The 15,973-nt window shown below is 39.9% G+C and overlaps 1 protein-coding gene and 1 non-coding gene across 2 annotated transcripts; both read right to left on the bottom strand.

The window, feature by feature from the left end:
- Window positions 1-645, bottom strand: LOC145991823 (uncharacterized). The gene has a single exon (XM_083127868.1). The coding sequence runs from the start codon at window positions 643-645 to the stop codon at window positions 1-3; it is 645 nt and encodes a 214-aa protein (XP_082983994.1).
- Window positions 646-12,036: 11,391 nt separating this feature from the next.
- TRNAM-CAU (transfer RNA methionine (anticodon CAU)) lies at window positions 12,037-12,108 on the bottom strand. Its single transcript has one exon. It is a non-coding gene; the product is annotated as a tRNA-Met (tRNA).
- Window positions 12,109-15,973: the final 3,865 nt, after the last annotated feature.

Raw genomic sequence — 15,973 nt, 5'->3', positions numbered from 1 at the left:
TCAGTCATCGTCACTATCTGATAAGGTTTGTGCCAATTCCGATCCCGAAGATGAATCGCTGTCACTGATGTTGTCGTCTTCATCACTGTCAATACCACCTAGTGAAATAACGATTCTATCCACAGTGTCCTCCATCAGACCATCTTTCTGCCAGTAGTCCTGTTCGACAGTGATGACATGCCTGTCATATCCTTCCCAGTCAGCTGGCGTCACAGATTCCACCGCACTCTTTGTCACTTCCTCCAACCTTGACAACGTCAAATCTCCTGTTATATTTTTCTCCCTCACAAGTCGTTTTATTTTAGCCCACGCTAGTTCAATGGCATTCAATTCGCACATGTAAGGAGGCAACCGAAGCACTGAATGGCCATTCGTCTTCAAAAGTTCGTCCACACGAAAAATCTTATCTGGCGGCCTGTACTTTTCGATCAATTGGAATAATTCAAATTTTTTCATGCTTTCTGAAAATGGCACTTTGTTTAGTCTTAACCAGTCTATCATCTCCTTCTTCACAGAATATTTAGTCGGAGGCTTATTCACCTGTATGTTGTGGTAGGGAGCGTTATCCAATACACAAACACTTGCCCTCGGGAGGGCCGGCAGAAGTTTTTCCCTCACCCATTTCTCGAAGTTAACGGAATTCATCTGTCCATGATAGTCTCCGGTTGCCTTTCCTGCCCTAAAAATCAAGTTTGATACATTTATGAAGCCGTGCCTTGAACCAGCATGAACTAAAATTAACCTATTGGAGGAACTGGTGTTGGTTGACACTCCTTGTACTGAATCACTTTGCCAGCATTTCCCAAAGGTGAGATTGTTGTCGACCCATGACTCGTCGATATATACTATCACACGATTCTCCGATCTCAATTTTTTAATTGCCCTTAGATATTTGGCACGCCAATGAACAATATTTGGACGTTCTATGAGAATTTTTTTGTTGCTTCTGCAATTTTTCCAACTGAAACCCATATCATGAAGCAGACGACGTAAACTATGCACTTTCCACGGAAAATTAATTTTTTCACGAATGGCTGAAAGAAGTTTCGGTGCCGTTGGTATTGTATTTTTCACAAGGTAAAATTCTTGTATTACGTCTCTGATGACCCTTCGATCGAATTCGTCGCAATGGAATCTGTATTGCTCGGCTCGTCGTCGTTTCTTACCCGGTGTAGACAGTGACGTCTCGCCCGCTTCATGGGCCTCTTTCCTTATTTTTGATACACTCCGCACAGATACGCCCGTGTAATTAGACACACGCAAATTTGATTGCTGTAGCAAGTACTTTAATTTTCCTTCTTTGGCCTCTTCATCACACTGCTGTATCACGTTTCTTATTATCTCCCTAGCTTCACTGTGAATTGTCTGTCCCATTCTTCGCGAAGAAGACATTTGTAACATATTTTTTAAAAAATATTCGCAGTTGCACAAAATACAACAGACACACAATTCTGAAATGATCGAGTTGAAATTTTGAATTCTGAAATTTGAGCGAAATGGGTTTCATTCTCAGAATCACAGCCCACCCGCGACCCCTTCATTTTCACTTCTGCTGTCCTCTTTCCAGTGCTGTTCCTGGATCAGACTGAAGATTCTCTTGCGATTGTCCCAAAATTCCAGTTACAACTTTTAATTCCCTGTTCCATAAGGGCCCTTCATAAGTGTTCAAACCTAGAATATCCTGCTTCATAGCGTGTTACATTCACTATCCTTCACCCAGAAGGTAGTATACGGTAGTACATACTGTACATTTAACCTATATGCGGTCCTATAAAGCACATACTTGTATAGTGCATAGTGGTTGTATATAATGCTGTTTGAAAAGCATAGGAACAATATGAGCGTCGGAAAGTGGGATCGAACTGGTCTATAGAATATACATCGTTTATTGCAAGTTACAAAATAGCACAATGTTTGTTAGTTTCATTGTTAATAACTGAAATAAAGTCCAGTTAGTTAGTATTCGAACAGAATAACCGAAGAAAAACAGCGTTAGATATAAAAATTGAGGTTACAATGCAGGTACCAGGTTATGTTTTACTATTTAAACCAAAGAATTACTGCTTTCGACAGTTTTCAAAATTCCAAAAATTAAGTTTCGTGTGAATGGTCAAACAACATAATTTTTATGACTAAAGATTATGCGACGCCCATGGGAAAAATTAAGAGTGAACCCCCTCCCCAACATTCTTCCTGCCTATGGCCATGTCCCAAAGGATCCGATTATGTGCAAGATGTGGGTTTCAAAGTGTAAGAGATTAGATCCTGTTAATATCAAAAGAGCCACAGTGTGCTCATCGCATTTTCTGGATGCCGATTACAAACGAAACTTAAAAGCAGAACTGCTGAGCAATGCCTGTAGAACGCAGCTTAATAAAAACGCTGAACCAAGTTTAAATTTACCTGGTTGTGTGGTGAATTGTAGCGTGCAACAGCCAAATTACATAATTGATCGAAGTGGACGTGCCAATAAACGTCAAGATTCGAAAGCGAGCAGTGGAAAACTTGAAGAGTCATCTTCTTGCAAAAGAATTTGCATGGCACACAATAATTCAGAGACTTTGAGTACTGGAAATATACTCAATATACCCAATCTCCAAGAATAATAGTGAGTTGAAACTGTGAAAAAGAAATTAAAATGTGCTGAAGAACAAGTAAAGAAACAATGCAATCGTTTATTACATAAAGTGAAGAATGTTCAAATTAGCAATAAACGTTTGAGGCAACAATTAGCAAAACTTCACAAATTAAAGCAATCTGCTTCCAACGTGTCTAAGAAAGTAAGGGTGTGTGCTTTTTGTGTATTTCCTAGCGTCTGTTAATGCTTCTTCGCGAGAGCACCTGACACGGTCATCCCTCGGGAAAGATGTGAGCAACCGGAGACTCCCGATTCCATTATCAGATTCTCACCCTTTCCTACAGGAATTTCTGTATGTCTGGCAACACTGAAAAATTGAACACCAAGTCGAAACTTCGCTCCCCACACTTCCTCCCCGTTCACCCCCGAACCTCACCCCGCACTCGCAGTCTTCTCAGCTCTCAACAGTATGTATGTATTAGCTGACCACTCACTCCCTAGACGGACAGCGGGCGTGATCCTTGGATATATGGAGTGTTTGCCTCTGATTCCGACTACAAAATTCAAACGAGCTAAATACTCTATATTGCAGTTCGATAGAACACACTACATGCGAACTACAATGCACGTAACATTAACATTTCAAATTCATATTCAGCTACTATACAGAAGAAACTTACCTTGCAAATTTTAGATCACCACATTCGACAAGCACGTGTATTCACTCAGTCACTATAACAGCTACTTAAGAGATGGCGACTCAAGTCCAGGTGAATTTGTTTCACATACGTCACAAGCCATACGTTATCTCACGGATAACAAACTATGCCTGATATTGGCACTTGAAGTATTACATCGCCTGGATCTGTTTATCTCTGGGACCTTCTTCACATTACTTCTGTGCGGAATGTATCTTAAATATCCTTTACAAGAATATAAATATTACAGAACTTCTTAGTCAAAATTACCACCATATTAGTGGAGGTATCACGAACAGACAAATTTAAGCGATTGAGTTCACACCATAAAAAGTGTTATAAGTATAAGAGCGGTATCGTATTGTGAACAGAAAAATAGAAGTCACTGCAACCTAAAGCTTTAAGAGGCGGAACCATATTACATGGTAAGTCAAAAATAATGAACCAATGTTACACAGTCATGATGACCAAGGACGTATTTAGGGGGGTGGGGGTCCGGATCCCCCCAGAAAGACTTACCAAGTAATGACCCTAATTAAATCATGAAAATATGCTTTTTTAGAATTTGTTACACCGATGGTTATTTATTACAGCTGAGCTTATTGGAAGGTGATAAAATAGGATCATACTGCTTTGAAGGACCGTTCCAAAGATTTATGTACACTACTACTTATGATATGCATAAAATATTAATCACGAACTTAAATTTTCGCCAATTGAATCTAACCTCTTTCTTTGTTATTCAATAAATATTCAATTCTTTATCTATTTGAATTTCATTTTCTTGCCAGGGCTGTTGTTTTTATACAAATGTTGGCAATCTTAACTATACGTAAGCTAGATAATAAATACGTACTGTTATATATCTATTCTTTTAACATGTTTTACCTATTCATGTAATAATAACAATACAATATTAATTAATTTACATATTTAATTGATTAATATTATTTTAATTTATTATAGTTTTATTGGTCGGACTCTCCCCGAAATGTATTTTTAGATACGTCGTGATTAATTATGACGTAACTATTTATGGTAGAAAATTTTTAAAAATGCATTAATATAAAGAAATAATTTGGAAGTTTTATTCCCACTTTTCACCTAACAAGAAAAAAGCAAGAGAGGGCGGGATTTGAAACTATGAGAGGGGGGGGGGAGGTAGAAATAATGAAACAGAAATTAGTGGAAGATATAGGCAAACGCAAGAAAGAAGAAAAGGAGAATGAAAAAACGAAAACAGAGGAAGCAAGGTAGAGAGGGGGAAACAGGGAAATGAAGAAAGAGGAAGAGAAAGATAGAGAGAAAACAAAGGAGAAGAGAGAAAAGATGGAGAATAAAGGGAAGGGAAGGAAGAAAAAGAAAAAAGAAATTATTGAAAGACATAGGCAAACAAACCCAAAAAGATAGAAAGAGAGAAGAAAATAGAACACAGCTGGTTTACAGCAAAGGTCGTAGCCAAAGGGGGGGGGGGGGGTAGGGGCCTTGAGCGGTCGGCTCAGGCTCCGAACGGGTAAAAAGAAATGGAAAAGACAGCACAGCGGAGTCCTGTTAAAATATTAGCACACTTCTAATTAATAATATTGTCAGTTTCTAAGTAAATCTAAAAATGTTCTCGCTGCTTTCGCTCGCATTACAACCATTCTTGCAAGACCATACCAGGCTAATATTTATTGACTAAAAGCATATATTACATACGACTTGTTCATGATGACTAAAGAAAGGAACACTTGATAAAGTGATTATGAAAGTGTATATATTATTTATTATACATTGTAAATTACTAAGTAGAGGAAATAAATAAATAATACCTGCACATTACTAACCTTTGAGGCATTGATTGATTTGGTTCCTTTTTTTTTCTCTGTAACTTTTGACTAATCGCGAAGATGATGACATCAGTGATTATATGATGACATCGATGACAGAGCACTCACAAAGAACACCCATGCCTACACCTAGATTCGAACCCGGATCCCCTGGGGTAGCAGCTGTATGCAGTGTGTCAACAGTTGACTAATTAGGGTTTTCATTTGAATCACGATTCACCCTCGTATATTTAATTTTATATTCGTTAATGTCAGAACGGTCAATTAATTCCGGCCGCCTTACTAATTGCTACGTAAGCTGCAGGAAAGGACACACTCCAGTCGCTCAGAATCGAAGTTACAGTTTTACACAAGGCAACATGAGAGCAGCCCGTAATAAAGTAGTTAATGGGCTTCAAGGTGACGCACTGAACAACCACAGCATCCAGCGATAGTTCCACAAGGGCGACGCACAATACGGCCCGGTGTTCCTCTTTTCTGCATCGAGTCGCCCACAGATAAAGGGAATTACATGTTCCCTCTGGTTTTCCCGCTAGCGCCAGGACAAAAAAGTTTTGTAGACAACGGATGCGCTTTCATCAGTGCTACGGCCGTGTTACGTGAGGTGCTGAAATGTGTCAGTCGCAGCTCTGGAAAGTAAATGGTGCATGACGGTGTACCTGCGGCATTGACACTGTGCTGCCATCTGGATGTATGGCATCGATACAAATGTTTCTAGGGGTGGTCGTTTCAAATTTATGATCATTCTTTGACAGACTATTCTGATCAACCAATAAGATGAGTGATCCAGTACAGTTATTTTCTTTATTTTTTTTAATATTAATATTTATTCTATGTTCTTATTAACTATTGCAAGAAAAAGCTTTGAAAGTTATAAATTTAGTAATAAAGTCTACGTTGTATGATCTAATAATATAATAAACCCGTGGCTCGACTGCCAGTCTCCCTCCCACAATCCTACCTAGAGGTGTAAAGATCTTCAACAAGCAATGGGATGGCGTGGGGTCCGCACGTCGAACCCCCAGCCGTTATAGGAGATATCCGTGACCGGGTTACGCTACTCACTCGTAGCTCCCTAATTCCTCACGATGGTGGGTTGCCACCGGTCCTATGCACAGTCCGAGAAAAAATTATATATAGTTACTTTATCCTATTGTAACATCCACAGATGCAAGTAGAAAATTTTCAAAGATCTGTTTTGAAGTAGGGTACAGTTATATTGAAAATTCTGTGACGTCATTTTACGTGTCATCGTAAAATATAAATGGAAACGAGAGAGAGGGAAATAGAGTGATAAATGAATAATAGGGAGAGTGAAAATAAAAGAACGTTAGAAAGAGAGAAATAAAATAACGTATGAGATAGAGAGAGAGAGAGACATGGAGAGGGAGGGAGAGAAATAAAAGAGCAAGAGAGAGAGAGGGGGGAGAGAGAGAGAAAATAAAAGAACGAAAGAGAGAGAGAGAAATAAAGAAGCAAAGAGAGAGATAAAATAAAAGAACGAAAGAGAGAAAAATAAAGAAGCAAAGAGAGAAAATATAAGAACAAGAGAGAGAGAGAGAGGGAGAGAGAGAGAAATAAAGGAACGAGAGAGAGGATACGTAGGAGAAAACTATACAGACAAGACATAGGAATATAAACTATAAATTATAAACAAGAGTGAAGGAGAGGGAAAGCAACAGAGAATATATCCAATGATATTTGTTGAATGCAGCGTGGGAGTCCGAAAGGTGGCCAAGGGGAGACCTTAAAAACAGATGTCAACCTAAATTCCAGGAATACGATAACTGAACCCGATAACTTCTATGGTATCAGTTTAAGTCGTGGTGGAGATTAAGCAGTGTGGGGCACAGTGTCCCCCACTTTTCCTCCCAGCACTATGGCCTATTAATCCTAAGGCCAACCAAGATAAACTTGTTCTTCCAGCCGTCGCTACTGGATCAAATCGAGACTGCTCGCAGTTTAAAGCAAATTTTCTATGAACCACAAACAAGCTGCACATGTGTCTTGTTTAGCGTGTAATTTAGTTACATTCATACTTATGATAATCGTTCTGCTTGATTCTTTACAGAATATTGTCAAATGAAAAAAGTCCTCAACTAGCAGAGCGTGGTTTCGATCCACGGACCTCTGGGTTATGGGCACAGCACGCTTCCACTGCGCCACTCTGCTGCTTATTACTTCCCTGTTTTGTTTGCCTACTATTTAATGCGAAAGCGCACACGAGCAAACCTGCTTAAAATTAAAAAGCATAACACCAAGTACAAAATATTACGTAGCCGTTGACCCCCTGTACTCCCTCGGGAATTACATTGATTTTCCTTAATCGACAGATTTCAATGTTTTACGTAATGTAAAATGGTTACAGCGTATTGATCTGCAATATCGGAGTACTTTGGCCGCTTTTTGTTAGTAACAACTGTTTGTATCGAAAGAACACGTGAGTAGTACGTAGTACCAAACTCAGAAATCCTAATCCTAACCTGACTGTTCTAATCAAGGGGTCCCGGGTTCGATACCCGGTGGAGGCAAATGACACAGTGGTTCGGATCCCACTTTAAACCGCTTTCCTCGACTCGATTCTGTAGAACAGCCAATCAGAGCAAAGTTTGGCCATGTGAAGATAATCTGTGAGTTTGCAAAGGAGCGTTTTTTGTCTGTGGTTTCCGAGTGCTAGCTGTTTTTGTCATAGTTTCTCCTTTTCTCGATAAAAAAGTAAAGAGATGGCGTGCAGTGCATTCGTGTTCAGTTAATTAATATTTAGGTAGTTATGCAAAGCGAAGAGATGTGTACGTGACAAATATGATTAGCTGAAAATTAAAATCCTTATTATTACGAGTGTATTAAATTATTAACCCGGGTTCAGTCTCCGGGAATTTTCGGCTTGTATATAGGGCCGGTGGCAACCCACCATCGTGAGGAAATTGGCCAGCTCCGAGTGAGGTCCCCTATTGGTGAGCCCAACTTAAAGCCCCTATCACACGGAACTAGATTTCTAGTTGGAATGCCCTAGTTGGCGATGAACTGACTTTCTGGGTAGTAATCATGGCCGCCTGGCTGACTGCTTGACTGGTTTTGAGGAATAGGACATGTTCTAATTGCTACTAACTTCTTCGACTAGATTCTGTGGAACAGCCAATCAGAGCAAAGTTTGGCCATGTGAAGATATTCTGTGAGTTTGTAAAGTAGCCTTTTTTGTCTGTGGCTTCCGAGTGCATACAACACGAAAGGCATGTTTACAATTGAAAAAGCTAAAATATTCTTCCATACGTGTATAGTAAACGTTGTAAAGTACGTATTTTATCAGCGCCGTTCTTCTCTACCTAAAACCATTTAATGCGATGCGATATTCCTCTCGGTTGGATAGTTATCGTATTTTAAAAGTGTGAAGTGATACGTTGTTTACATCTCGTGCGGCCGCCATTATGGGAACGAAAGACTATCGACAAGTACGGTATAACAAGTACCGTGTGAGGCGAAAACTAGCAAATTGATAGCAAGTCCAGCGCCAACTAGGGCATTCCAACTAGAAATATAGTTCCGTGTGATAGGGGCTTAAGAGTTCAGTATGGGGCTTATGGCAACAGTGTTGCCGCATGGTGCGCAGTACAAAAAAGCTCCAGCGCGCATCGACCGTTGTAGTACACGCCGCAACAAAAGTTAGTGGTCAACGGGGCTGTTCACTGTCAAACTTTTACACTAGAGGCGCTAGCCCTGTTGTGTCCCCAAATAATTTCGTTCGTCATCTAGTTGCCCTAAGCTTTACATTGGAGCGCTATAGGATGGCTATGCAAACGTTATTTTCAACGAAGGTAAGAATTTCTCGTGTAAATCGATAACAAAAATTGTTTAGCAAGCCTTTAGGATTATGTAGCAAGTCATAAGTTTCTGAAAATTACGTTCTCCTGAACCTAAGAATTAATATATTAAAGCGCAACGACAGAGTAGCTCAGACGGTCCGAATATAGTATATTTATGCATAAAGAGCACTAAACTTGACGTTATTTTGGTCGTCCCTAGCTGCCATGGGTCTATAATTAAAAAAAAAATAGATTTTTGCACTACGCTTTTATGTTTCCTCTTGTTGCGACTTACGAGTATGTGCAATTCAACGGCGGGAGTAGGAATCGGGGAAACTACCCAAATTACAAAGAGAAAATGTATTAAGTGGATAAGCGCATAATATTTATTATTATACACTATGCCCTATCTGATAACTTAATATTAACATATGTTTTCTTTGTATGAAGCAGACATTTCCCCCTCGTATTTTCGTCCTTTAAAAATTATAATTCCTGTAAATAAGAAAGCCCTAGAGGTTACGAGATATGAAACAGAATCTAACATATTTTTTTGTAATAACTATTCTTCTCGATAAATGTGTATGTATAAAATAGTGAACCATATTTACTAGCCAGGAGGAAAAGTATGATATCACGTAAAAAAAATGAGTCGGGTATTAATAAGAACTAGCTATAAATAAGCGCAGTCGCGTGGAATTATTATGTATTATTCTTTACCAGATTCACAAGAATAAAGCACTTAAATTGTGAAAATTCAGTGACGTAAACAAGTGCTGTGCAAATTTTAAGGCTATTTTTAGTTCCGATATCTTTTCTGTTATTGACGATCGTCTTATTAAAATTCTTAGTTTCACAACACTGATGTTCCGACATAATTTCCGATGTTAAGATGAAATTAAACTTGCAATTTAATGTAATAGCAGCACGTTCAGCATCAAATTCCCCATATATTTAAATGGGAGAACAATTGCCCATCAAAAGCGTAGGGTCACAACAGGGGTGCTGGCACCTACATTGGTTTGCTTTGACCAGGAACATACAAGAATGCATGACTTGGTGGGAAGCTGTTCATTCTTGCAGCTGTTGGTCCAGAATAATGACGGTCCGTGGAGGAAGATTTGAAAATAACTGTTTCCGAATATACTTTTCATACGTCTTACTCTCTATTTTATCACAGTGTTTTTCTTTCCTTTATGACTGGACCTACAGTTTAAAGTGGGATCCGAAGCACTAAGTGTCTCCAACGGGTATCAAACCCGGGACCCCTTGATTACGAGGCGACGGACGTTATTACTGCGCCATCGGGGAGGCCTCTTTCACATTTTTCGGTGCACTGTCTCATTTGAAACGGAACAGTGTTCATTATTATACCGGCATACACCAAAGCAAATCCCCCCCCCCCCCGGTCGTCGCATTTTAATTAAGGGATTAGGGTTCCATACCCTGTGGAGGCATATAAAGGTTCGTATCTCACATAAAACCGTAGGTTCGTGCAGTCCCAATTAACATATCTGTGCAGAAAAGTGAATTTAAAACTCAATTAATCAATTACTAGAGGTGTGAAATAGATGATGTTCTGTTGTATTTGTGTGAACAATGATAAGAGAAAGAAAGAGATAGATATTGGAAATATTAAATCTAAAATGCTCTCGCTTTGTGTCCATCAGTTAAAGTTATTGCCTTGCAAGCAACAAGTCCCGGATTAAATTTATTTAGGTATCTCATAAATCTATTCCCTATTATGCATTTGTGTCAAACTTTACTATCTGGAAAAGAACTGCTCGATCATTTTATGTTCTTTTAATATAATGCTATCTAACTTTTTATAATAGTTAGTCATCCTTTGGGAAGAGCAAGTGAACCGGGGGTGTTCCCGCTAGATCCGCCAATGCATACAGTATGCCTGTAGAGAAATAAAAAATAATAAATAAATAATAAATTTCTTGACCTGGCCCCCAAGACGGAAGCCTATTCACGAACTTTTGCCTGGCCATTCCCCACCCCCTTCCCTCTTCCCAACACGAGTTTGCAGTGAGTGGCAACAGGCGGAAGGCTGTTTTTTTGACTCCCCAAATCGCGCTTAACATAAGAAAGGAAAGCGCATTTTTTGAATGTTCTGAATTGTAATAGAAGGTATAGACCATCAAAACCTTACATTTCCTCTCCTTTTTGCATATTCATTTTTATCTCTTCGCATGTTAACAACTTTTGTTTCTGACAGAATGGGGGTGGGGATCTCAAATGTAAAAGCCCATAACAGCCCTTACTGAACTCTTAACTTGGGCTCCTCTATAGTCTGGCTGCAGATCTCCACGCACCCCCCCCCCCCCCTGGTCGCCCGCGTGAGAGGGATGCCAGCAGTCGGTAGGTAAACCAGGTCCCCCCCAATATTGTGCTGTAGCGTTATAGGGTTACTAAATTAATAAATGTTTGACTTTTTTGTGAACGAATCCTGCGAATCTCATGTATGAATAATGCAAACCCGAGATCATCAAAAAGCTTGTTCGGGGTACGCATTGATTTTTTTCGAGCAAATTTCTAGTCCATACTTTTCTTTCTCTAATTTTTAATAAGAGCACAAAGCAGTAATTCTCCTACAACATTCTTCAAATTGCAGATTGTCTGCTCTGCGCAATGTCTTATGGGAACAAAAGTTGATCGACAATTACGGTGACAAGTATCGTGTGAGGCGAAAACTAGCAAATGGGAAGCCAGTCCAGCGCCAACTAGGGCATACCTACTGGAAATCCAGTTCCGTTAACTACGTAAAATTATAGCTGCTGTTGTGGAAAGTCGTTTTAGGTGCTATATTCACTTCCGCGATGCCTTCGGGCTGTTCTGCTACACGGTAAAGTAACACGCTAAGGTGAGAGGCATACTTTACTTCACAATAACACATTTCCGAGAGCCAAAATCAATTGAAAACGTTCACAAACAACAAGATCTTCATTAACCATGCAAAATATTTCAATTTTTCTAGGAGGTACAGAGGGTACAGGTGAGATTGTCCGGAACCACAGAGAAGCTACGTATACGTTTCATATTAAATTCTAAAACTTGTACTTCTAATAATATTTCTGCTTGTTTGTTTATGTAGGAATATCATGCACTTAAAAAAAGTGCACAAATAGCAGAGCGTGGTTTCGATCCACGGACCTCTGGGTTATGGGCCCAGCACGCTTCCACTGCGCCACTCTGCTGCTTACTGTCTTAGCGTCTCTTTAACCATTATTGAATGTGAAAGCACACTCGCGCAAACCTGCTTAAAATCAATAACCGTGAACACCAAGTACAGAAAAAAGTGAAAGTGGAGTTTATTGTATGCGGAAACATGCCCCAACCTTTACAAAGCAACCCAACGGTGCCTAATTGTTTATTCTTAATTTGCATAGACACGAACTTCATTTTTTTTATTGTATTCCAGAATTAGGTATTTACATGGGCAAGTACAGTGTTTCTTTTTCGTTATCTGTGTTACACGTAGTAACGCGTTACCAGAATTACTTGCGTAATTGTAATGGTATTGCTTCGTTACTTTGGTTGCGTTATGTTCATAGATTAAGAACTGGAAGATGTATTTGCCAGGAAGAAACATCTTTTGTTGTTGTTGTTGTTGTTGTTTTTGTTTTAATTTGCAAGTGGCGTTACGTTGAGAACTTCATGCTTATTTTATTACAATTAATGATTATTGCTAGTGTATAATAGACTTCTACCCTGAAGGTGAAAGTGACTTTAGCTCTCGAAAGCTCTGGAACTTTTCCAGAATTGACCTGGTCGATAGGCCGAGAGAATTTATTCATCATTCGTCGCCAGGAAAACTTCAAGACTTGCTTCAGTGTGTAATTTGTTTGCAAACAAAAATTTCCAACGTAAGGAAATTGCAACAGCAACTGATAGTTACTTTTCAGTACCTGTAACAGTTACTTTTTAATATGAGCAACTGTAATTCAGTTACTTATTGAACCAAACTGTAACTTTCTCTTTCCGTAGCCCAAGAGCTCTTTGAGAGCAAATGCCCCGAAGCGGTTTTTATGTGTGGGCAGCGCATCGCCGATGTTTTCTGGCTTTCGAGATCTGAGACCGGTACGTCTTCCTTTCGAGTAGCTCACGAATTGCCATCTCGATGCTGAGACAGTACTGAAAAAAAATCGTGCTTATACCTGGGATCGAACCCGGGACCACTCGCACCAAAGGCGAGAGCACTAACCACTTTTTAATTATTTTTTTTTATAGGGATACACCTTATTCGGTTTCTCAACATTCGTACATATCAGTTTTTTATCTCTATTATCAGTTTTCTCGTTTTACGGACAACACAAACATCCAAGTCCTACCCGGGATTCGAACCCGGGACACCAGGTTTCGTAGCGCGCTATGCTAACCACTCCGACATGGAGGCCGACTCCATTCCGTCACGGAAGCCGACTTCCGTTTGTCTACGCGGGAGTGAAAGAAAACTCAGCTGCTTTTAAAAGGTAACTGTGGGATTGCATTGCTTCGTGGAGGAAGGATAGGGGAGGGGGGGGGGAGTCCATGTCGGAAAAACTATTAAAGAACTCAACTTGCGTAAGCGAACTTGATGACTCTGACATGGCGTAACTTCTCCTGTCACACGCTTCCTGCGGACAGAACGTGGCAAGATGAATAACATAACTGTAAAATGTAGTTTCCGGCATTTGCGGATCTACTTCGCTTTGCAGTTTCTTGTCGCTTTCCGGATATTCCACGAGCAAGGCCGAGGCGGTTTGTTTTCTGCATGGACGTTGGCTGCTCTCAAGAACATGGCAACGGAAAATGCGACGCCCCACCCTTGATGAGATGCGATAATATATTTTGTTATGAAGTCGTAGATTCAAACTACACCGGTGACTATCCTGACTTAGGTTTTTATTGAATTTTCCCTATAATCACTGTATCTTCAGTCCAAAACTAGTTTTTATTAATATACAGTGGAATATGATGATTGCCTTTTCTTGTGATGATGACAATGCTTCTGAGATATTTGTTACTGTTACTAATACTACTGGGACGGCATGGGTTCGATCCCGGGTTCAGTCTCCGGGAATTTTCAGCCTGTGTATAGGGCCGGTGGTAACCCACCATCGTGATGAAATTGGAGAGCAACGAGTGAGTAGCGTATATCCGGTCTGGAAAATCTCCTATAACGGCTGGGGGTTCGACGTGCTGACCCCAGGTCACCCCATTACCGGTTGAAGATCTCCGCACCTCTAGGTAGGATTGTGGGAGGGAGACTGGCAGTCGAGAGATAGGCCAAGGCCCTTCAAGGGCTGTCGCGCCACGGATTAAAAAACAAACTAATACTAGTATTAATAGTTTGTATTACAGATTGTTTGCAATAATAATCGATTGATTGATTGATTGATTGATTGATTTGGTGTTTTAAGTCCACTTTATGCACAGTAAGGCTAATCGGGACTGGACCTACAGTTTAAAGTGGGATCCGAACCACTATGTGCCTCCACCGGGTTCGAACCCGGGACTCCTTGATTACAAGGCAATGACGCTACCACTGCGCCATCAGGGAGACCCGCAATAATAATCATTTACTGTTACTTGATACTGAGGGGTGTAATAGTAACCATTTTTGAAAACACGCACATAGTACACCCTGGCGGTATTTTGCAGAAGCCCTGTCGTCTGGACTCACAGTCAGTATACCTAATTCTCTGTGGGGCGCGTGTAGTGTCGTTACTGTATGTTTGTGATTGTCCCATTATCAATTTAATCTTATCATCATTCATCCTCATCTTCGCGATTATCCAAAAGTGGCGGAAAAGCGAAGTGAAATGAATCCGTCCAATCAATTTATGTTGAGCCCTGCAATGGCCAGATACAGCACCACGTCCAATGTTCCTACAATTAGTTCACAACACATCACAGCTTTAATATCTATAAGTGTTTTTATCAGTCCACCACTATTGTTACTACGTATTTACTGAAATAATGGATTTGCGTGTAGTGCTATATTTAGAAACCTTGTAGGCAATAGCTCTCAAAAAATAGTCACTGTCAATCACTGATAAGGGCATTTTATATATGTATGTACCACTCTCTGAAGATAGTTTTTTTAAAACTTTGAAACATCTGGGCTACTTTTATTCCCATAAAGACTTTTAGGTCATCAGCATATAAAAGACAAGTTGAATCAACAACGCTATATATGATTATTGTTGATGGAAATAAAAAAAAATAATAGGGTTTACTCGATAGTAAGGTGTATCAACCAAATAACACCCCTGGACTGTATTTTGATGACTAACGAGGGACTGGCGTCTGAACTTACAGCCACTATAATTCTCTGCGGTTGGTTGGTTGATCTGGTGTTTTAAGTTCACTTTATGCACAGTAAGGCTAATCGGGACTGGACCTACAGTTTAAAGTGGGATCCGAACCACTTGTACTTCATTACAAGACGAAGACGCTACCATTGCGCCATCGGGGAGGCCCATAATTCTTGTGTGTACTTAGACACACATCTCCAACTCTGCTTTGACTAGTCAGCATACGATCGAGGAACAGTGTAGTACACGCACTCGGACAACCTTATGCACACAACCATTCAGGGGCCACCAGTTGCACAAAAGTGGCGCTGAAGGGGGACCAAATTAAATTTTCAAGTTGATCACTTGAAGTGTCATTCCAACACATATCTGACCCGGTGGAGCTTGGGTCACAGAAAAGATAATTGAACATGTTCATTCTGTATTACAATAGCACACAACACAACAATTCCCTACGTTTCATTTTGTGAATAATTTAAAGATAAATAAATATATCTCCGAATACAACAAAATTGGCAAACGTTGCAACAGGAATTTACAAAATTTATACAAGTTTCTGTTCTACTTGACGTTTAAGTGGTCTGATTGTATATTGTTATATTTGCCAATTGCTTCTTGTTCTTATCGCACAGCGCTCTAGCAATCTTGCGTTCTGACGTCACCGCGGAACGCTTCCATTCTTAGGCCAAATGCCTAAGTTGTGAGGTTTAGTTTTTTGTATAAATGATACATTTACTGTGTATTTATGCTAAGCGAACCTAAC

This window comes from Lepisma saccharinum, chromosome 8, assembly GCF_977018435.1.
Source record: "Lepisma saccharinum chromosome 8, izLepSacc3.1, whole genome shotgun sequence".
NCBI classification, from domain to species: Eukaryota; Metazoa; Arthropoda; class Insecta; order Zygentoma; family Lepismatidae; genus Lepisma; species Lepisma saccharinum.
The sequence above is the reverse complement of the archived record's forward strand: the minus strand, read 5'-3'. Positions and strand labels throughout refer to the sequence as shown.

Bases quoted from the DNA above. Each gene is read 5' to 3' on its own strand.
- LOC145991823 (XM_083127868.1), bottom strand. From the start codon at position 645: ATGAATTCCGTTAACTTCGAGAAATGGGTGAGGGAAAAACTTCTGCCG.